The sequence below is a fragment of the Sus scrofa genome, chromosome 14 (assembly GCF_000003025.6).
Source record: "Sus scrofa isolate TJ Tabasco breed Duroc chromosome 14, Sscrofa11.1, whole genome shotgun sequence".
In the NCBI taxonomy this organism is placed as follows: domain Eukaryota; kingdom Metazoa; phylum Chordata; class Mammalia; order Artiodactyla; family Suidae; genus Sus; species Sus scrofa.
Genome location: NC_010456.5, coordinates 126,335,314 through 126,358,651, shown reverse-complemented (window position 1 = coordinate 126,358,651; position 23,338 = coordinate 126,335,314). Strand labels below are relative to the sequence as shown.

Genomic DNA, 23,338 nt, shown 5'->3' with positions numbered 1-23,338 from the left:
GAGCAGCAGTTTGTACCCCATACAATGAACTAGGTTTACACCACCATGCAGATCTTTCACTATAGTTGAAGTACTCATTAATGTTATTGCTAATGAGATATTAGTAATGAAATACCTTTAATTAATGAAAATCGGACAAAAGTTAAGGCTGCTCTTTGTGTTTTCCTAAAGATAGGGAAGGTGGGGGTTCCCATCGCAGTGCAGCGGAAATGAATCCAACTAGGAACCCCGAGGTTCCGGGTTCCATCCCTGGCCTCGCTCAGTGGGTTAAGGATCTGGCATTGCCGTGAGCTGGGGTGTAGGTTGCAGACGCGGCTTGGATCCTGCGTTGCTGTGGCTGTGGTGCAGGCTGGCAGCTGTAGCTCCGATTAGACCCGTAGCCCGGAAACTGCATATGCTGTGGGGGCGACCCTAAAAAAAAAAAAAAAAAAAAAAAAAAATAGGGAAAATGTTTGTAAATCTGTCTCATTTGTGACTTTTGTCTGTCCGAGGACCTCGAATCTGAGCTCGTTGGGATCAAGTGTTCTGGTCCAGAGAAAGTTATTAAAAGATTGCGCTTTTGGAAAATTAAAGGAGTAGGCATTTGGGTATGTTATAAAGATTATCTGAGATTGGAGAAAAAATACTCATAAATGAGAGTCAGTCCTACATGTAATAGCAAATTTCATGGTTGAAGATGCAACAGCACTGAATACAATTAATAGTTCTGAAGCAGCAGTGGAGTTCTTGGGTAGGCTCCGAACACATAATTAGATTATTAAAAATGGCCTGTCTTAGGCTGACTATTACTAAATTGAAATCCAATTACGGCTTTATGATTTTGCTGAAAAATATTTCGCTGTTTTGCTTGAGTCCTCGTAGGAGATCATTTCCTCTCGGTATCAGCATTTGCACATGTCACAATGTGTTTTCCCAACAAATCTGACCTCAGTTATCTTGGAATCAATCTTACATTAGATAAAATATATTTTAATGAGTGTTTTTACATCTAATATCATAATCGTGCCTCTTCATACTTGAGGAATTAAAAGATGGCGATAGAAGACTTTGCAAAAATATCTTTTTAATGAGAGGCATGCATATTTTAGAAATAATGAAACTGTGCCATCTTCATCCACGGAAAGGCATTATGCTCAAATATGTGCCCGAGTGTGCTGCAAGACAAACTTGGTTCAGTTCTCAGTAATTGGCATTGGAACTGTAATAAAGCAGTTGTTTGCAAAGAGATGGGCTCAGAAATTTCATGCACTCCTGCAGTGTGGATTTAAATGCTGAGTTAAATATTTATGAACCCGAGATTTTTATAATTGATCATTGTATGATTTATACACAGTAATTATAATTAGGTTGAAAGAGATTTTAAAAAGCCTGTTTCCTGGTAGCCAAGGCCATTAAATAATGCTAAGCTGCCAAAACAAAAATTAGGCGGGAACCCAGCCATCGAGTTCCGAGCTCCCGTCCCGTATCCCTCACACAATGAGACACCGAGCCTCACCAGGCATCTCACCTGGACACCGACTCCTGCATTACCTGCAATCATTTTTCATTCCTTTGTTTCGAACCCAGCTGAACATAAACAAGTAGCAAACTTCAGAGATCCAAGGTGTAACAAAAGGAAAAGGTGGAGGAGGTTGGAAAGGTTAATTAAAAATGTAATGATCCCGTTTGCTGAGACAGCACTATTCATCATTTTGCAGCAGCAACCATGTGACTTGCACACCGCTTATAGGAAGCGTCTCATTTTTTAAACTATGGACGGGGAGGTGGACCACAGTGTGTGCTTTACGGAAAACGGAAGCTCTAACAGATGAGCTTAGGGTGTGTGAGCGTGGGGTGAACCCATGACTTGGTGGTTAAGCTTAGGCTCTGTCTTCACCGGGCAGAATGGTTTCCAAATTCACAGGTATTCAGAATAATTCAGTCACTGTGAACCCCAGGAAAAACTTGGGTATGCCTTGAGGCTTAAGGTCGTTGTTGAAGATATGAAAAGACAGGAGAGAGAGGAAATTCATCATCATGTAATACAATATGTCTAAAATGGTGTGTAAATGGCAAAATGGGCTCCAAAGAGCCAACATGTGCCTTTTAAATGTAATTTTTAGCACCCCAGCTGGAAAAGGCCAAGCTCTTGAAGGATCGATTGCAAGGGTCACAGCCCATATGATCAGATTTGCCATCTGATCCACGTGGACAGCAGAAGACCAGACTGTAAATGTGAGCTTCCAGAAAAGCCTGCCCTACCCCTGTGAAGATCTTGGAGCTTTTCCCCCATTTTTTTAATTTGCTAGGATAACATGGTAGTGGGAGCCTCTTAGAAGAAGAGCAGTAGTTATGTTAATATGGTAATTAATCACGTTGGAAAGAAAGAGGAAAACTGAATTGGTTGTGAATTCAATTCTGCAGCCCTAAAAAGAAAGGCAGAAAGATACCGGAAGTTGGCGAGCATTTGTAAACATCGGTCTCTCACTATGTCTTGTGAACTTTCTGATTAACAAATCACATCTTCGTGCAGGCCACGCAAATTTTCATATATTTCCTATTCTATTCCACCTCCTAATCTGTAGAAATGGATTTCTAGATGCTTGCATCTGTGCTCCATCCTGCATCATTCTGACTGGTTAGCTGGCCCCGGCATTTGCCAATAACAGTGGCATTTTCTAAGTGTAAATAATGAGGAGCTGCCAGCCACAGCGATGGCCTCTTTGATTTGGGACAGTGTGCGGATTGTACTTGGGATAAAGGCAGTTCCTCGCTCTAGAGGAGTTTAGAATGTGAAAGCCTCTTCCAGTGCATAATTCATCCTTGTCACCTCCGCATCTCCCTGTGTTGGAGGGACCTTTTACATTTGCTCTGCCTGCAGGTCAGGGTTGGAATCCTTGGGCCATGTCCTTTTCAGAGCAGCAAACAGCTGAGAGGTTGGCGCCATGAGTGCTGTGTGGGTTTTGTGTTTTTTGTTATTGTTGTTATTTACATTATGGTTTTGTCCTGATCAAGTTTTATCCTAGATCCTAGATGCTATCATCAGAAAAGGCAGTTTGTATTGTAATCAACAGATCAAAAACCTTGAGGCTTGGAGGAACCTTAGGAACTGAGGCCCAAGGGGGAAAGCTGACTTGTACAAAGACACTTGGGTAATTGGACCATGTTTAAATCCCAGGACTCTTAATTTAGCGCTCTCTCAGCAGCACCTGACCCTTTTTATTCCATGGCCTGGGAGGCAGCCCTCCTATTGCTTTGAAGGGTTGTATCTCCTATGCCCGAGAAAACAGGACACAAGTCACATCAGATGTGGTCACAGCCAGAGAGGCTTAGAATGATGAGGGAGAAAGCACTACGTAACCTGCCGGGAGCAGCATGGAGATGTGTAGCTTTGAAAGGAAAAGCTGGGGAAAGGCATTCTTTGTAACACGGCGTAGGCGTGCCAGACAGGAGTTCATCAGCCCGCACAGCCCACACGCGTGCTCTCCCCCAGAAGAAAGGATTTCTAGTAAACAGCCTTCATTCTGAGAGTGCTTCCCATTCAGACAGCAGCCCAGACATTCTACCAAGTTAAAGAATGAGTAACAGCAGATGGAGGGAGAGATTGGAAATGGGAGAGCAAGGTTTTACTGCTGCGCTCTAAAATGAGCTGCGGAGGGAGTTCCCGTCGTGGTGCAGTGGTTAACGAATCCGACTAGGAACCACAAGGTTGTGGGTTCGATCCCTGGCCTTGCTCAGGGGGTTAAGGATCCAGTGTTGCAGTGAGCTGTGGTGTAGATCACAGACGCAGCTCGGATCCAGCATTGCTGTGGCTCTGGCGTAGGCTGGCGGCTACAGCTCTGATTAGACCCCTAGCCTGGGACCCTCCGTGTACCTTGGGAAACGGCCCTAGAAAAAGCAAAATAAATAAATAAATAAAAAATAAATAAAATAAAATGAGCTGCGGGGAGGACGGCACCCAGAGTTATGGAAAAGCTGTTCCCACGCCTTCCCACGCAGGAGGGCCAGCGCGGGTGACCGCCCACCAGGCCTGTGCCACTCCTCCAGGCCCTGTGTGAGTGGAGGGAGAGTTGGGTGTGACCCAAGTGGCCTGAGTTGAATCCTTCTCCCCATTCCTCCCTCTGCCCTCAAGTCACTGAGGGAGCAGTTTTGTGCACTGGGGGGATCCATGTAAGAGAGAGGGGAGATCAATCTTCTTATGACGTTAAAACTCCGCTCTAATTTCTATGTCCTGTGATTTCAAAAGTGTTTACTTTGAACTTCATGGTAGCAGGATATCTGAGAGAGAGTTGGAGGCGAATCTGTGAGGACACTAATGTTGAAGTGAGCTAAACGTTGCTTTCCTTATTCTGTGCATGTGTGGCTTCTTTTTAAAGAAAAGTGTGTATATAAATCTGTTTTTCAATGTTTTTGAACCCTTTCAAACATACAGACAAGTGGAAACAATTGTACATCAACTCACCATCTAGAGTCTACCACTAAATTTGAATGTAGTTTCTCTAAGTATCCATCTGTCCATCCCTTTTGTCTATCAGTCAATTCATCAAAGTTTAAAAGAATGCACATATCAATATACTTCCCCTAAATGCTTCAGCATACATCCTGTTAACCACTTTGTAATATTTGTTTACTGTTTTCCTTTTGAGGTAAAATGTATATATGTATAAACCTTAAGTGTATGATTCTCTGAGTTTTGACCCAAATTTCCATTAAGATAGAGAATATTCCTATCGCTCCAGAAAGTCCCCTCTTGCCTCTTCCCAGATAATCTCCATCTCCATCCCCTGGAAGCAGCCACTCTTCTGATTTTGTTCCATGATAAATTAGTCTTATTCTAGAATGTCACATAATAGAATTATTCAGTGTGTACTTTTCATGTAAAGCTTTTTTTAAAAAATTCAGCACAGTGCTTCTGATGTTCATTCATGCTGTTGTGTGTATACATGGTTTCTGAGTAATATTCCATTGTAAGGATAGACCACAGTTAGCTTGTCATTTTCTCACTGGTGGACACATGGGCTCTTTCCAGTTTTTGTTTATTATCCGTACAGTGCTGTTACTGCCTTGTCGAGGTCTTTTAATGGACACATATTCTCATTTCCTTTGGATAAATACCTAGAAGGGGAAATGCTCAGTCATAGTGTAGGTGTATGTTTGGTTTTATAAGCAAGCTGCCTCCCAATTTTCCCAAATAGTTGGACCATCTTACATTCCCACTGGGATATATGAGATTCCAGGAGCCTCCACATCCTCGTAAACATTTGTTTAAGTTGTCAGACTTTACTTTTAACCACTAGTGTATAATGTATCTCATTTTGGTTTTATTTTTTGTTTGTTTGTTTGTTGTCTTTTTAGGGATGAACCCTCGACATATGCAAGTTCCCAGGCTCGGAGTCCAATCTGAGCTGCAGCTGCCAGCCTATGCCACAGGCACAGCACCGTGGGATCTGAGCCATGTCTGAGACCTATACCACAGCTCATGGCAGTGCTCGATCCTTAACCCACTGAGCGAGGCCAGGGATCAAACCTGCGTCCTCTTGGATGCTACTCAGGTTCATTACCACTGAGCCATAATGGAAACTCTTATCTCACTGCAGTTTCAATTTGCATTTGCAATTCCCTGATAACTAATGAGGTTGAACACTTCATGGACTTATTGGTCATTCATAAATCTTCTTTTGTGAAGTGTCTGTTTAAATATTTGACTCATTTTTCAATTTTTTTTTATTATTGAGTTTTAAGGATTCTAGATATATTTTAGATACTCATCCTTTGCCAGACACACGTTTTACAAATATTTTCTTATAGTCTGATTCGTCTGTCTGTTTTCTTAATTTCTTAAGAAATCAAGTGTCTTTAAATTTTGATGAAATCTGACTTACCATTTTTAAAAATGCTATTGCTTAGTGTGTTCCTTTTAAGGAAACTTTGCCTACTTTCCAGCTTATCTTATGTTTTCTTCTGAAAGTTTTTTGATGTTAGCTGTTATGTTTAAATTTGTGGTCCATCATGCATTAGTTTTTTTAATTGAAGTATAGTTACATTTACAGTGTTGTATTAGTTTCTGGCATACAGCCAAGTGATATATATATATATATATATTTTTTTACATATTATATATTCTCATATTCAAGAATATATATATTTTTTCTCATATTCTTTTCCATTATGGTTTATTGCAAGATATTGAATACAGTTCCCTGTGCTATAGAGTAGTACCTTATTTATCTGTTTTATATATAGTAGTGTGTTTCTGTTAATCCCAAACTCCTAATTTACCCATCCCTCATTTCCCCTTCGATAACCATAAGTGTTGGTTTCTATGACGGTGAGTCCATTTCTTTTTTGTAAATAAGTTCACTTGCGTCATATTTTAGATTCCACATATAAGTGATATCATATGGTATTTGTCCTTCTTTTTCTGCCTTCACATAGTATGATAAGCTCTAGGTCCATCCATGTTGCAGCAAATGGCATTATTTCATCCCTTTATGGATGAATAGTGTTCCATTGTATTTATACACAGCATGTGATTTTTATACATAGTGTGAAGTGTTTTTGTTTTTGTTGTCATTATTGTTTTTACATTGGTTTTCAATTATTCTAGTACCATTTGTTGAAAAGATTTCTTTCTCCATGTATTCCTTCAGTGACTTTGTAAAAAAAAATTAAGTGAATGTGGATGTGTGGATATGCTTAATTTGAGTTATGGTTTCTGTTCCATTGTTTGATTTGTCTATACCTATGCTGTATTGCACTGTCTTGATAACTGTAGCTTTATCATAAACCTTAAAGTGAGTGTAAAGTCCTTCAACTTTGTTGTTAATTTTCAGTTGCTTTGGCTATGCTGTGTCCTTTGCACTTCCCTATAAATTTTAGAATCTGCTTGTCAATTTCAAAACATATTATGATTTGGAGATTATTGACATATGAAGAATATTGAATCCTCCGATCCATGAACATGGTATATATTTCCATTTATTTAGATCTTATTTAATTTCCTCAGCAATGTTTTTCAGTTTTCAGTGGAGTGGTCTTGTGTGTCTATTGTTAAATTCATTCCTAGGTGCCTTTTTGGGGTGCTATTATAAGTGGAATTGTGGTTTTAAATTTAGTTTTCTAATAGTTTTTCTGATAGCTTATAGAAATACAATTGATTTTTGTATATTAATATCCTTTTTGTATAGTGATATCCTTTGACTTTGATGAATTTATTTTTTAGTAGGTTTTTTTTGCAGATTTTTTAGAATTTTCTAAGTCATCTGTAAATACAGATGTCTTCTTTTCCAATCTCTACACTACTTATTTATTTATTTAATTTTGGCTATCCCACGGCATTCGGAGTTCCTGGGCCAGGGATCAGATCCTAGCTGCAATCACAACCTAAGCCACAGCTGCAGCAACACCTGAGCCTTAACACACTGTTCCAGGCTGGGGATTGAACCTGTGTCCCAGCGTTCTCAGGACGCTGCCAATCCCATTGTGCCACAGCAGGAACTCCACCTTTTATTTCTTTTCATTGTTTTATTACAATGGATACAACTTCCAGGACAATGTTGACTATAAGTGATAAGAATGGGCGTCTTTTCTTTGTTCCTGATTTTAGGGGGGGAAACAGTCAATATTTCACTCTTAAATGTGATTTTAGCTATAGGTTTTTCATAGGTGCCCTTTATCAGAATAAGATTCTCTACAATTTTTAGGTCACGGAGCCATTTTTACTGTGGAATGAGTGTTGCAATTGGTTGAATGCTTTTTCTTAGTCTATTAAAATAATCATATGGTTCTCTTCCTGTCTGTTAATATGGCAAATTACATTGATTTTTAAAATTTCAAACCAACCTTTCATTTTGGGATAAGCCTTAGTTGGTTATGATATTTTATCCTTTTAACATGTTGCTAAATTCTGGTTACTAAACTTCTTGAATCCATATTTGTAAGGGATATTAGTCTATAACTTTCTTCACCAGATTCTGCTATTTGGGTTATATTGGCCTCATAAATCAAGCTGGGAAGGGTTATGAGAATGTTTTATGTGAATGACAGTCAGAAGCTAGAAGGAAGTCATACATTTGCCTGTGAGCTGGAAATCAAGTAGTAGTCTTTTGCTTCTCTGAATGTGCCAGGTTGTGCATTCTGGAATTTGTCACAGCCTCTGAAATAATGATAAGGAGATGGTGTTATGATAGCGTCATATGTCAGTGAAAACAGAATCAGCTCAAAGTGAGGCCAAGTCACACCAGCTGCTAAACGGAGATTGGTTTGGACATAAAATGGTTGACCCGATTCTCACTTCAAATAAACCTTTTCCTTTGCAGCATTGCTCTTCTCTTTTGATAATAATAATAATAAGACAAACCTTAATTGGGTTTATGTAGTTTTAACAACTTTAAAAAGGAAGTTAACATTATTTAACAAAGCGGGCACAATATTTTGCCTAGGACAGTATTTTTTTCCTATTTTCTTGAGATATAATTGAAATACCCCACTGTGTAAGTGAAATACCCCACTGTGTAAGTTTAAGGTGTACAGCATAATGACTTGACTTGGGTGTATTGTGAAATGATTACTGCCGTAAGCTTATAGTCACCACTTTATATAAATACGAAAAAAAGAAGAAAAAAAAATTTTTCTTTGTGATGAGAACTTTTAGGATTTACTCTCTTAGCCACTTCAAATATACTGTATTAGCAGTGTGTACTATAGTTATCACGTTGTAATCATATCCCCAGTACTTATTCATCTTGGAACTGGAGGTGTGTACCTTTTGGCTACCTTCATCTAACTGCCCTCCATCCTCTCCTTTGCTTTTGATAACCACAAGTCTGACCTTTGTTTTTCTATAGGTTTTTTAAATACGATTTTTATTTTTTCTATTATAGCTAATTTACAATGCTCTGTTATTTTCTGCTGTACAACAGAGTGACCCAGTCATTATATATATATACACACACACATATGTATGTATATGTATATATACATATATATTCTTTTTCTCACAATATCTTCCATCATGTTTTTTTTTTAGTTTTTTTTTTTCCAGAGGGTTTCACCTCAAAGTGAGAACATGCAGTATTTGTCTTTGTCTGACTTATTTTACTTAGCGTAATGCTCTCAAAGTCCACCCATGTTGTTGCACATGGCAGGATTTCCTTCCTTTTTGTGACTGGATAGTGTTCCATTGGAAACATATACCACATTTCTCTTTATCTGTGTCGTCCTTGAGGAACACTTGGTTGTTTTCATGTGGTGGCTCTTACAGATAATGCTGTAATGAATATGGGGCTGCAGATACTTCTTTGAGAAAGTGATTTTGTTTCCTTTAGATGTATACCCAGAAGTGGAATTGCTGGACCAGAGGGGAATTCTATTTTTAATTTTTCGAGGATCCTCCATACTGCTTTTTCCATACTGACTGTACCAGTTTACGGTCTCACCGGTGCACAAAGTTTCCCTTTCCTTTTTTCCACACTCTCACCCTCACCAGCATTTATTAGCTTCTGTTTTTGGGGTTTTTTTTTTTTTTTTTTTTTTTTTTGCTTTTTAGGGCCCCACCCAGGGCATATAGAGGTTCTAAGGCTATGGGTCCAATTGGAGTTGTAGCCACCAACCTACACCACAGCCATAGCAATGTCAGATCCAGATGCATCTGTGACCTACACCACAGCTCATGGCAATGCCGGATCCTTAACCCACTGAGTGAGGCCAGGGATTGAACCCACAACCTCATGGTTACTGGTCAGATTCATTTCTGCTGTGGCACAACAAGAACTCCTTTAAAGAAAAAAGAAAAAAGAAAAGAAAAAAAGAAAAAACGGCACCCATGGCGTATAAAAGTTCTCAGGCCAGGGATCAAACCTGTGCCACAGTAAGAGATCAGAGCCACTTCAGTGACAAATCCAGATCCTTAACCTCTGTGCTACAGGAGTATTCTTGTCTCTTGTCTTCTTGATGATAACTGTTCTAACAGGCCTGGGGCAATATCTCATTGTGGTTTGATATGCATTTCCCTACTGATTAGTGATATTAAGCATCTTTTTATCTACTTGTTGGCTTTTTGTATGCTTTCTTTGGAGAAAGGTCTCTTTCGGCCTTTTGACCATTTTTTTAAACTTGGGTTATTATTATTGATACTTTTGCTTATGTAAGTTCTTTATATATTTTGGAAATTAAATACTTATCAAAGCATAATCTGCAAATAATTTTCTACCATTCCATAGGTCACCTTTTCACTCTGTTGATGGTTTCCTTTGCTGTACAGAAACTTCTTAGTTTGATGTAACCCTACTTGTTTAATTTTTGTTGTTTTATTCCAGGCCAGTTTTTTTTGTTTTTGTTTTTGTTTTTGTCTTTTGTCTTTTGTCTTAAAAAGGCCACACCCATGGCATATGGAGGTTCCCCGAGTCAAACCGGAGCTGTAGCTACCAGCAAACACCGCAGCCACAGCAACACAGGATCTAAGCCTAGTCTATGACCCAAACCACAGCTCACAGCAATGCTGGATCCTTAACCTACTGAGCAAGGCCAGGGATCGAACCTGCATCCTCATGGATGCAAGTCAGATTCATTTCCGCTGAGCCACGACGGGAACTCCCGGCCGATTTTTTAAAACTTGTGTATTATATGGACACTTTTCAGAGAGAAATAAATTTTCTGGACCTCAGATGTTGAGTTTTATTATTTTAATCCTAATTTTACTTGAAGTTTATAAACATAAAACCATCAGCCCTTACTCTTTGCTTTTATACAGCTATAAATGCAACACACAAATTAAGTATGAACAAAACTTTAAAAACAATGACATGTAAGTTAATAACATAAATCGAATATAAAGGATCATATTGTTTTGCTGCAGCGAAATTGGTGTTTACAGTCGGGATGTAGTTCTCTGTTTCAGCATGAGTCCTTTTGAGTTTGGCAGGCTTACATTACTGGGTGCCATGTGATGACTTAATTTTTCTGTCATTTTCCTGCATTTGAACCTACACGAACTGTTTGTTCACATATCACTGACTACAGCATTTAAGTATTAAGTCAGCCTCTGTGCCTCTTTTCTTTTTAGCCAGAGATGGTAAAGTACCGTTGAACACCAATCCAAGTGTAAATGTTGGCAGTGAAACTCTATGCCAGTGTGCAGCCTTAAGGACGTAGATGATCCTAAATTTGGCCATATTAATTTGTTTTAGCGTATCATCCAAAAAAAATGCATAATTTAGAAATCTCCTAGCAAGTTATAGACCCTTAGGAATGTAAGTCATTGTTGCCAGTGGGGCCAACAGCACACCAGTAGACATCTCAGAAGAGGAAGAGGCTGGAAGTGTCACCAAGACCTGGTGGAGGCCCTGGTGATCCTGTCAGGGAACACGGTGACTGTTTTACGCCTTGCATCCCAAAGCTCCTGAGTATGAAAGCAGAGAAGCCGCTTTGGGAAGGTCATGTTGGAGAAAATGCACCAGGTGTGCTTGTTAAACCAGCAGGATGTTCATGCAGCTGCTGGTTTCCTGCACTGCTCACCTAGGAAGGGCTGAATGTCTTGTTTATTGCCTTCCGCATTAAATGGTTGGATTTCGATGTCCTAGGCAGAAACACGAACCTGGGGCATCATAAAATACTGCTCGTGGTGCCAGGGTATCATTTGGGGATTTAGATTTTTGCATATTGGGTTTTCTTGAAGCCAGGCACATCATCAGCAGACCAGGGAGAGGTTGTCATACCCTGAAATGTTGGCTTTGTTGTCTGTGTTCCTTTCTCATATAAATTTTTATTTTATTTATTCATGAGCTCTACCTCATAATAGATTTTAAGTGTCCAATACATATTGTTAACTATAGGTGTGATGTCATACAGCAGATCTCTAAAACTTAGTCATCAGCCATTTTTTGTTTTTTGTTTTTTGTTTTTTGTTTTTTGCCATTTCCTGGGCCACTCTCGCGGCATATGGAGGTTCCCAGGCTAGGGGTCCAATCAGAGTTGTAGCCGCCTGCCTACACCAGAGCCACAGCAACGCGGGATCCGAGCCACGTCTGCGACCTACACCACAGCTCACAGCCACACCAGATCCTTAACCCACTGAGCAAGGGCAGGGATCGAACCCGCAATGTCATGGTTCCTAGTCGGATTTGTTTCCACTGTGCCACAATGGGAACTCCAGAACTTAGTCATCTTGTATCACTGAAAATTTATACCTTTTGAGTGAAAACTTCCCATTTCCCCCTGCCCCAGCCTCTGGCAGCTACCATTCCACTCTCTGCTCCTATGAGTTTGAAGGTTTTAGATACCTATGCATGGAACCATATGGTATCTGCCCTCCTGTGGCTGGCATATCTCCCTTAGCATGATGTTCTAAAAGGCTCATCCATGTTATCCCCTGTGGCAGACCTCCCTCTTTTTTAAGGCTGAATAGCAGTCCATGTGCCCTTTAGATGGATGCAGAATGCACCGCCTATCTTTCAGTCTCACCCAATCCAGCTGGACTCTCCTATTTTGTCAATTCTCAAATGTCTTCCTGGCCCCCATCACCTAGGGCATAAAGAGAATGAAGGCAGTTTCAGAAGCCAAGAAGGGGCTGAGGGCTGAGCAGGAACTTGCTGGGGATTGAATCCCACGATTGTATGGTTCTTGTCTGCTACCTCCTTGCTGTCTCGGGAAGGACGTTGCTACACCTAATTATCCACTTTTCAACTTTTCTTTCTGGGAGGTTTTTCCATCACCTCCCCTCCCTTTGGTAAGACCTATATCATGGGGAAACGAGCTTAATTTCCTGTGTCCATTTATCTTTTAACTTTGCTCATTGGGCTTGACCCTGCCAGCCCACCCAGCCACCCCAGTGGGCTCTGCTTCCCCCATGCTCTATCTCCAGGCTGCCCAGTGGGCAGCCTGGCAATGAACAGCCCTGGTTTCTCTGACAGCAGTAGCACAGAGGGCTTGGACAGAAGGGAACATATGTTTTGTGAGATTCCTGAGGCCTGTGGTTTGTAAGCCCATTGAAATTCTATCCAAAACACTAGCTGAATTTTTCTAATCTGCAACCTCAATACTCTTGGATCCCACATTTTCTGTGTGGTAAGTTAAATGGTAATTGAGGTTTACAAATTTTTATGTAATTTATTCTGGTTTTCTTCCAGTGGCCTGTGAGCTCGAACTTAAATACAGCTTCGTGGTAGTTGCTTCTTCCTGTTTAGAGAGCTGGCATAATATTTTGTCTTCTGGGCTCAAATAACCATGCAATTACTCTGTAATCATATAGTAATTAGCATGTACTATGTGCATTTATTACATAATTATATTCCTGGAGGATTGCATGGCAATTATACTTACATTCAGCATATCATTTTATATACTATGTAATAAACAAGTATGTAATTTGTTGCTTTTTTTTTTCGTTTATCCTAATTTCAGTTTACCAACCAGGAGCTGGAAACCTGTGCTCCTGTTGCCTTGTTTATACGTAGCCGGGCAGGTGCCTGGGTGCCTTTGGCCTCGCTCAATACCTCCTAATTATACATCTGAGACAATGCTAGGAACTGGTATGCTGCCGTGAGCTCCCAGCCTTTGTGCTCCGAGTACTTCCTCATTGTCATGAACTCATTAAGTTATTAGCTTCAAAACACAGAGTTGATCAGAGCTGCCAGCCCTGCCAGGTGAATGGCAGAATCTCAATTAAAACAGAGGACACGTGAGCCGCCCTGGCGCCCAACCCCGTGATCACGCCCGCCTTTCTCTCCTTTTGCAGTGGAGCACATCCCGAAAGGGAACAACTGCCTGGATGCGGCCAAGGCCTGCAACCTGGATGACACCTGCAAGAAGTACAGGTCGGCGTACATCACCCCGTGCACCACCAGCATGTCCAACGACGTCTGCAACCGGCGCAAGTGCCACAAGGCCCTCCGGCAGTTCTTCGACAAGGTCCCGGCCAAGCACAGCTACGGGATGCTCTTCTGCTCCTGCCGGGACATCGCCTGCACCGAACGGAGGCGGCAGACCATCGTGCCCGTGTGCTCCTACGAGGAGAGGGAGAAGCCCAACTGCCTGAGTCTGCAGGACTCGTGCAAGACAAATTACATCTGCAGGTAAGCACGGCAGCCCGGTGACTAATGAGGAGGCCGGGAGAAACTTTACAGCTGCTTCAGTGGCGGAGCTCCCCCTGGTTTCCAAATTTCTACTGGGGAGATGGCGGGGGTGGGATGGATTGGCCAGAGATGGACCTCTGCCTCTGCCACAAGCTTCTTCAGAACCTGATCAGGCTCTTGTGCTGAGAAAGCTTCCCCTTTTTAATCTGAGCAAAGCTTGGAGAGCTGCTGGAATGAGGTAAATAGGCCTGAGCACAAAGGTTCCCCTGAGGCCAGGTGAGCTTGAAGGAGCATGCCCCCTCTGCTAGAGTTGAGGCATGCCAGGGGTCAAAGGGGGTTCAGGAAGTGCTGTGGGCGTGCTGGAGATATGGAGGCTCTTGACCCCAAGTTCAGAACACTGGAAGAGAGCAGCGAGAAGGATGGAGCTGTGTCCACCCTTGAGGAGAACTTCCAGAATGCCTGGGTCTTTCTGGGCCATTCGGTTATTGACGTGGCTAAGCGTGGACACCTTCCTTTTTGGCCACGCTTCCAAATCTCAGCCCCTGTCAGAAACCTGGCAGAGTCCGGGCTGTGTCATTGCAAACAGTCACTTTCTTTTCGTTTTTCGCCATGTATTAATTTAATGTTTGAAGGACTCCGTGAATGTATGTGTTTTTTAAGGCAAAAAAGCAATCAAGAATTAGGTAGAGTAAAGCTTCCTCTTCCCTCTGCTCCCCTCTTTCTCCCAGTTGTCACTGTCAAGGATTTGATGTGTGTCCTTTCAGTACTTGGGGTTGAATTCATTGCTGATTGAAGCAAGTCGATTTTGATAAGCAGAGACTTGAGCCTTTGTAGCCTGAGGCGATGCTGGTGCTGCATGCACAGAGCGGGCTGGATCCCGGGCTGGAGATGCACACGGGGCATCATTTTGGACATCACCTGTCCTGTGTTCCCAGAGCCAGGAGTCTTCAAATGCCACCTCTGACAAAATCCTCTGCATCCAATAATAGTTCACAGGCAGACAAGTAGGTGAGGGCATGAATGGGGGGGTGCTTGTTTTCTTATGTTTCCCATTTTTAAAGAGCAAAGGAGGGGGGAAATACGGCTGATGTTTTGAGGATTCTGGTGAGCTGAGTTTCTAGTCATTTTGTATTCGTCTGGTAGAATGGGGGCCCCATTCTTTCCTTAGACTAGCCCCTAATGGTAACCAAAGAAAAATAAAAGTCCTCATTATCTGCAGAACCGCCTCCTGCTGAAGACGTTCTGGCAGCAAGGTCCACCTATATTTTTTTGTTTGTTTGTTTTGTTTTTTCTTTGTTTTTTAAATTGGAAGCTATAGGAGAAAGAATTCAGATGACCAGGCATGACTTGGGAAAAATCAGCTGCTCAGGCAATGCACCTTCTCCAAAGAGTCTTCCTGACTTTTGTGCCCCTGTTTCAGTGAGACCCTCTTAGCTGCAGGCTAGGACCATGGATGGCTGTGCCAGAAGGGGCCTAAGGAAGAGGCAGGGCCTCCATGCAGCCATAACCTGGGGAAGCCAATCAGCCAAGGACTCCAGGAACCCCCTGCTAGAGGTTAAAGTGGTGAGAGCCAGGACCAAGGCAGAAGCTCTGAGAGCCTCACTCAGAATTAGGGTGTCAGGGAGCAGAGATTCTGCAGACCTCTCCCTGCACAACCCTGCCTCTGCAACCTGAGTTCCTGTGCCCCTTTAGTCTTTGAACAGAAGGGATCCCTCTGCTAAGAGCAAGACTGGCTTTCCAGGATCTTCCTTGGCCTAAAGCCAGACAGCCGCGGCCCCTCTCTGTCTCTACAGGAGACTGAGCCTGTTCACTAATGGGTCCAAGCCAGAAGGCCTGGGGATGGGAGGCTGCTGTCAGGGGAGAGAATGGGACAGTGGGTGAGCCCTCTATCCCCTGGGCCATGGCTGAGAGGCACAGGAAAGCGTGGTGATGGAGCCTTTTCTCCTCTTCTCATGAGACCTGTCTTGCACGAGAGGTCCAGAGGCAGCTCCTGACATCTGTGCAGGCTGAAAGCCCACTCTGGGTGATTCATTTGCATTACCTGGTCTGCTCCCTAAGAAGAGAGAGTTCTGGGAGGATGGCTGGGAATTAGTCAAATCAGTTGCTTCCCTGCTGAGCTGTGGGGAGAAACATCTGGGAGTTTGGGAAGTGGGGTGTTCTGAGGAGGAGGTAGGATGAACCTGCAGATCACAGGATGGTTGGGTGCGGTTGGAGCCCAGACTGACCTGGCAGGCAGGTTCCGTGAACCATTGGCTTGGAGGCAGCCCCAGTAGCATAGATGGCTTCAGGTGGTCGGGGCAGAAAGGAACATGGGACAGCAGGACAGACTGACTGTGCCGGACGGCACCAAGGTGATAACAGCCACCACTCAGTGGGGTGAGGTCAGGCTGGACGGGAGGTGCGAGCAGAAGTGTCATTTGTGGAGCTGCCATATTTTTGGTCCTGAGTAGAATTTGGAAGCTGTTTGGGAATCCAGATCCTAGGCTCTCTAGGGGCCCTACCAAGTGAAATTTGCCTCCGTGTGATTGATGGATTTTATACTCTGTCTTGAGTCTTCGCTGGGAAGTTGAGTCAGTGACTTCCCCTGGTGTTACCTGTCGTTAAGTTATTTAGCCTGTAATTTCTTTCCAGAGCTTGGCCTTATTCCTCATGATTACCCCCTCCCTGTCGGATGTGGTAAATGTAATTTAAGCTGCTAGGTAAGTTAGCGGTGTTTCCTTTCATCGGGTTTTATTAATCTTGTCTTTAATTTTATGCCTTTTATTGCATCCCTTCTCGATCCATCTCGGTGAAGCTCTTGCAGTTACTACTACCTGGAGCCGCAGCTGATAACTGGTGGTTGGAGCTGAGCCTTCATGTTAATGTTACTCTGACCCAGGCCCATCCAGAGGGAGGGAGGTGACCGCCAGTGGGGTGACAAAAGGCCCTGTTTGTGTATCCCCAAGGCAAGGGATGGCAAGAGGGAAAAACACTTCCTAAAAAGCATATTCCGCGAAAGCTCTCATTTCAAATGCTCCATTGCCATCTCAACATCAGTGACTATCAAAGAGCTGCTGAAGCTCATTAAAACTTCCCTGCACTTAATGTTTTCCAACTCGAAGCACACAGGTTTCTTTCCCTAGGGCCAGCAGTGCCTCTGTGCAAAACCTGTCTCTCCTGCTTTGTGCTTTCAAACCGAGGAGACGCAACTTTAGCTTTTCCTTTTGACTTTGTTTTCTTTTTTCCTTCTCCCTTTTAGGAAAGCTGACAGGTTTCTTTCCTCTTGGGGTGGTTGGGGAGAGGCGAGAGCTCGACTGTTTAGGCCTCCAAGCTTGTCTGCAGAAAAGCAAAGGCAGAGGTATTATTAGAAGAGTGTGATGCAATTTAAAAGCCTCCAGTTCTCCCTGAAGCACAGTGTCTCCCTTGCCACTTTTCCTCTGGTTGCTTTCCTTCGTGCCTGGAAGGATGTCAGGACTGGGTTTGGTCCTAAGGGAAGCATACTCCTTTATTCCTGATGCGAGTGCTTATATATACAAAATTTAAATTTGTACCTCCCGTCCTTTCCCCCAAACTCTGACATCCACACTAAGCTCAGCAGTTGGGCCCTGGCTCAGGGTGCTGCAAATAAGTTCATAAGCTCTTTTATTTTTCTAATTAATCACTCCGGCGCCTCAGCTGTTCTTCATTACCAAGAGGGCTAGAGTCTCCCTCCTGAGCATTCCCCTTCCTGTTTTCATCTAAGAATTGCAGAGTTAGAGTCCAAAACCTGTTCTGCTTCCAATACCGAGCAAAGAGGGAGCCTGAGGCGACTGACCAGCCCGCCTGACTTGTGGCTTTAGTTGCTGCCACATGGTGTCGCTGTTGTGAACAGCCTGGAGGATGCTTGGTGGTTTGGTGGCTGTACCCTTCCTAGTCATTCTGCACCTGCAGCAGAGGTGCTGCAACCTTGGGCACAGAGTAACAACTCTTAGTTCATACTCAGCATGCAGCTGCTGTGTTCCAAAGCAGAACATTTTGCCCTGGGTCCTGGGTCCTAAAGGGTTCCCACTAGAGCCACCCTCCACCTTAAACACAAAGTGTCTCAGACTTTCCTGGCACTGCACCCTAGGTGGGATGGGTGTTGTACTTGCATTTTCTTTTCTTTTCTTAAAGTTTTATTATGGTAAGGATGCTTAACATGAAACTTACTTTAACAGGTTTTTAACTGCACAGTATAGTATTATCTATAGGCACAATATTTTACAATAGAACTCTAGAACTAATTCCCATCTTGCATAACTGAAATCTTATTCCCACTGATCAGCCGCAACGTGCTTGCCCGTCCCCCTAGTTCCTGGCAGCTACAATTACATTCTTTGCTTCCATGAGTTTGATAATCTGAGACACCTCATGGAAGTGGAATCATGCAGTATTTGTCTTTCTGTAACTAGTTTATTTCACTTCATAGGATGTCTTTCTGGTTCCTCCATGTTGTAGCATATTGCTTTTTTAAAGCTGAAACTGTGCTTGGCCCAGTGTATCCCCTGCCTTTGGAGAAAATTCTGACCTCAAAAAAGAAGTCGTCAGGGCCTCTGTGCCCTGTGTCTCCAAGGCTTTCTTGTTCCTTACCCCCCCCCCCCCCGCCCATTTACTATCTCCTCCTGGTGCTCAGGCTCTGTATCCCCATAGTTTCCAAGATGCTGGCTGTTAACTAAGCCACCGAGTATGTGGTTCTACATAACCCCAGGGATGAAGGATCCTCTAATTGTATCCTAGAGACTTTTTTTTTTTTTTTTTTTTTTTTTTTAGCAGAACCAAGAAAGTCTCCCTTGGTACAACTCCAGAAGAACAGCATATATGATTTTCAAAATTCTGCCCTAGCCAGCTCCACATTTTCCATGTTGGCGCTGACCCTGTTATGCTTAGAGGAAATATGTGTTGCTAATTCGTTAACTGGGACAACTGGGGAAACGTGTCACGAGAGACCGTGCAGCAAATGTCTACTCCAGTAACTGACTTGGTCTGACGTTGTCAGTGCGCCTTTACAAGGCGAGGACTCTGTTTCCTGTGCCCAGAGTCCGACCTCCTTTGCACAGTTAACTGTGGCTTTTAGAGATCAAGGACATCTTCTGCTGCTGGGGCTAAATTCCCGAGTTGAAAACTGGATTCTGCGTCGCTGTATCCGGGCTTGTCTTAACGTGTGGCGAGCGCGGGAGAAAATGGCTCAGAGGATAATTAATGCCTAAAACTAGATGGGTAGATTAATTTGGCACTTAATTTTATTTTACGCTGATTCATTCACAAATGGAAATCAGCAATTAGACAAAGCAAACTTTTGAACCATGGAAAGAAAGGTTCGGGAATATGAGAACATACAAGTAAAACATTTTCCAGTTCATTTGAGCAGTTTTCATTTCAAATGATTACATGGGTGTCTTTAGCATGCATTCAGAGCGCTGGATGGCTCGTTTTTTTAATGCGCCCCACCTGCACGAGCTGCCTGCCACCCAGCCTCTGGGCCGGATGCCCCCTGGACTCCTGGGGGCCACTCCTGTGCGTGTGCAGTGATGCATCAAGATCCTGAGCCAAGCACAAGGACGTTCTCCAGCGTCCGCCGGATGGTGGGGAGGAGCTCGCTTCCTGGTGCATCCAGACCTCCACCCCCAACCCCGGGCATCTATTCAGCACCAGCTGAGCAGGGTCTGAGCGCGCCGTGCCCCTGGCTCGCAGGGGTAACCTGAGCTGTGAATCAGATGGGAACCCGCTACGTGCTCTGTCTCATCGCCTCCTATCTCTTTCCTTATCTCGGTTGGCAGAGGCGGGTGTGAAGCCATTTGTCTGTTCCTGCCGTTGCTAAAAAGCGCCTGTCCGGACTGACTCAGCGTTCTCTCTCTCCCCAGCCAGCCCCTCCATGTGCCTCCGGAGCTCCGGAGCTCTGCTTCTTTCTCCCCGACCCTTCCCTCACCTGCCCACGTCCTCATCAGCATCATTATGGCCACTCCTGGCCCCGAGACAGAATCAGAGATCATTTTGCCACTTATTAGAACCACGTGGACAGATGGCATCTTGGCAGCAGAACTGTCTTTTACTGTCTTTGAATATGAAAGTGGAGGAAACTGGAACGAAATTGAATCCACCCAGCAAGCCCAAAGGGAGAGCCTCAGATTTCTTTGGGGGAGGACGGGTCATAGTGGAGGGTCTCGGGAGCCACATCAGACTGGGCCTCAGCAGATGAGATGCAGGGAGGGTCAAGCAGAAAGAAGGTACTCGATTTGGACAAGATGCAGTGAAGGGAGTGGGAGGTGGGGCTCTGGACTCTGTTGTGGGGATGGAGGGAGAAAAATCAGTTGATGTAAAGGCATGAGGGTGAGGGCCTCCGGTGCTGTGTTGGATTTTATCCTACAAGGTGGGGGCAAGAGAGATAGGATGCACTGGACCTCAGGGAGTACTCAGGTGGCCCTGTGGGGAAGCTGTGGTGGGAGAGGCCAGGAGGCCAGGTAGGAGGTACTGGTGGTGGACCTGGTGAGAGGTGGCCAGGAGAACAAGATGCACGTTGGGAAGCTTGATGGGCATCCTGGAGCAGAGAATCTGATGATTTGTTGAATGCTGGCAGATCACAGGGTCCTTGACACGCTGGTGGCTGGGCAGATGATGGTGTTGGTTGCCAGGATGGGAGCAGAGGAAAGACGGACAGACTCATCTCTTGGGTTGGAGGTGGGAGAAGAAAGTCATGAATTGTTGTGGCATGTTTCCTTTGAGCAGTATGTTCTTTAGGACTCTTTTGATCTAGGATATGAAGCTAGCTTGAGCTCGCTGGGGTGGGGGGGGGGGGGGGCGGGTTGTATTCACTCATAGGACGGGGAAGGGAAGGTGGTTGACCATGGCCAGGATGGAGGGCTCAATGTCACCTGTCTGCCCTCTCACCTCTGCCCGCCTCTGCTGGTCTGCTTCCTTCTCGCACTGTTTCTCAGTGAGTGCTGCCACCAGCAGCTGCATGCACATATCCTGTCACCTCATGATCAGAGAGATAGAGATGCTTCCCCACTGAAACCTGTTAGAAAAATCCCAGGGAGGGGACTTTGATTAGCCATGCTCGGATTGCTTGGACATACCCATCCCTGGACCAGCCCCTGAGGCTAGGGGGCACATGTACTTTGGCCCAGTGGAAGGCACAGGCAGCAGGGGCTACAGCCAGAGGCAGGAAAGGATACCTGGCTCAGAAAAACAAGATCGGGTCCACTTGCACAAGGATGTTCACATGGAGGTGGGAGGCTCGTGCAGCCAGGTACTCAGAGGTGAAGGTCCTCAGGTCTGACATGAACTGCCCCCTTGCCTTTACCTCTGGCTTCCCTGCCTCTGCTCCCTCTGCTTCAGCCACCCGGGTCCCTTTGCTGATCCTAGAATGCACCAGGAATGTCCCGCCTCCAGCCTTTGCTCTAGTCTCTCTGTCTGATTACTCTTTCCCCAGATGCTCCCAGACAAACTCGCTCACCTCCAAGTCTCCTTAAATCTCATTTTAATGAGTGTCACACCGGTCACTTTATTTATTTATTTACTTTTATTCAGCCACAGATTTAATAAATGTTAACATTTTGCATATTTTCTTACAGATAGATAAATAGATAGATAAATAGGTCACTTTATTTAATATTGCAAGTCCCTGCCTTTACCCCTTAGCCTGTTCCCTCCCCCCTTTCTTTTTCAAGGCACTTTTTGCCTTCTAACATCTCATATAATTTACTTATTTGCTTTGATTATTATTCATCTCTTTTCTCCTTTGCGATATAAGTTCCAGTCAGGGTTCTCTATCTGTGATATACCCCAAGTGGCTAACACTGTGCCTGGACAATAGTTGGTTGTACTTACTAAATATTTGCTGAATGAGTAAATGAATGAATCATCTTGAAACCTAAATGAATCTCTAGAAGGGGCTGGGGTATAGGAATAGATTTTAGAATCATCAACATAGAAATTGTTGAAGGTGTATCATAGGATTTATTCCCCAAGGAAAGTGAGTGAGAACAGAAACAGGCCTGGGACTGAATCTTAGGTACACTGGGTTTATGGCAAGGGTGTCTGTAGAGGCTTTAGAGAGGTGGGAAGTTGGAGAGTTGGAGAACCAAGAAAAGACCTCGGCAAGACTGAGAGAGATCTGATTTTTAGGGAGAAATTGGGGTGGGTGTTGGCATGTCATTCAGAGGGCCAGAAGGGAAGACAGCTCAAAGTGACACTGGATTTAACACATAGAAAACCAGCCCATCCATCCCTTCACCTATTCCTCCCATCCTCCATCCCTCCCTCCATCCATACCCCCTTCCATTCATTCATCCATCATGTTGTCCATCCATCCATCCATCCATCCATCCATCCATCCATCCATCCATCTATCCATCCATATATTCACCCATCCATATATCCACCCATCCATATATCCACCCATCCATCCATTCAACCATCCACTCATCCATCTGCCCATTCATGCACCCACCCACCTGGCTTGCATTTATCATGGCAGAAAAAAGACCTGGCTTTCACACCTGCAGTGTAGAAAAGGCAGGTGCACATATGATCATTACAGCCTGGTGTGGGAATCTGTGGTCAGGTACCAAGTGCTGCGGGAGGACAGAGGTAAGAACAGCCAACCTGGCCATGGCCTGGGGGGTCAGCAAGGCTTCCTGGAGAAGCTGCCATCTGAGCTGGCCTGGAAGAACGAGTGGCATGGGAGAGACCAGAAGTGAGAGAAACAGGACAGAGTCTCAGCTTTGTGGGTTTGAGGAAGACGTGGGAGGGACCACTCATGTACTGGGTTTTGATGATGAGCAGCACTGGGTACCATGATCGCGGCCCTTGTGGAGGAGCTGGGAGGCAGCCTGGTCTTGCCAACTCCGAAACCTGGCTTCTGCTATTTTTTCCAAATGTCTTTCCTGACAAGAATACGTGTTCTTATACTGTTCTGTCTTACTACCTTTAGTTCCAGACAGGCAGAATGATGATCCTGGCCAGCCTCTGGATCTAGACACTCTTTATGGCTCAGTAATTCAGATAGCGTCAGTTTTAAAGACAGTTTTCACAGAGTGTGAGGACATAATGTCCATCACAGCCTCTTAGCATCATTGAAAGCATTAAAAAAAAAAAAAAAAGCTATCCAGGTAATACATGCTCATTAAGTCCTTACTTTATCTAATTTCCTTTTGAGCACTCATTGCTTATTGCAGAGTGGTTTCCCTGTGACAGCTTACTGATTGCAAGTGTCGTTTCTACAAATAGGAGAAAAATCCTCCCAGACCACACTGGTTTTCTTCTTATTATTAACTCAATCATTTTTTCGGGCA

At 44.0% G+C, this 23,338-nt stretch overlaps 1 protein-coding gene across 7 annotated transcripts in view; it reads left to right on the top strand.

Annotated features, from left to right (window-relative positions):
• GFRA1 (GDNF family receptor alpha 1) overlaps positions 1–23,338 on the top strand; it is a 226,400-nt gene that overhangs the window by 141,306 nt on the left and 61,756 nt on the right. For all 7 annotated transcript variants that reach the window (XM_021073393.1, XM_013983783.2, XM_013983781.2 and 4 more), the window contains one exon: positions 13,712–14,048. In XM_021073393.1, the coding sequence (XP_020929052.1) occupies positions 13,712–14,048 (337 nt within the window). The remainder of the gene's footprint in view (positions 1–13,711; positions 14,049–23,338) is intronic.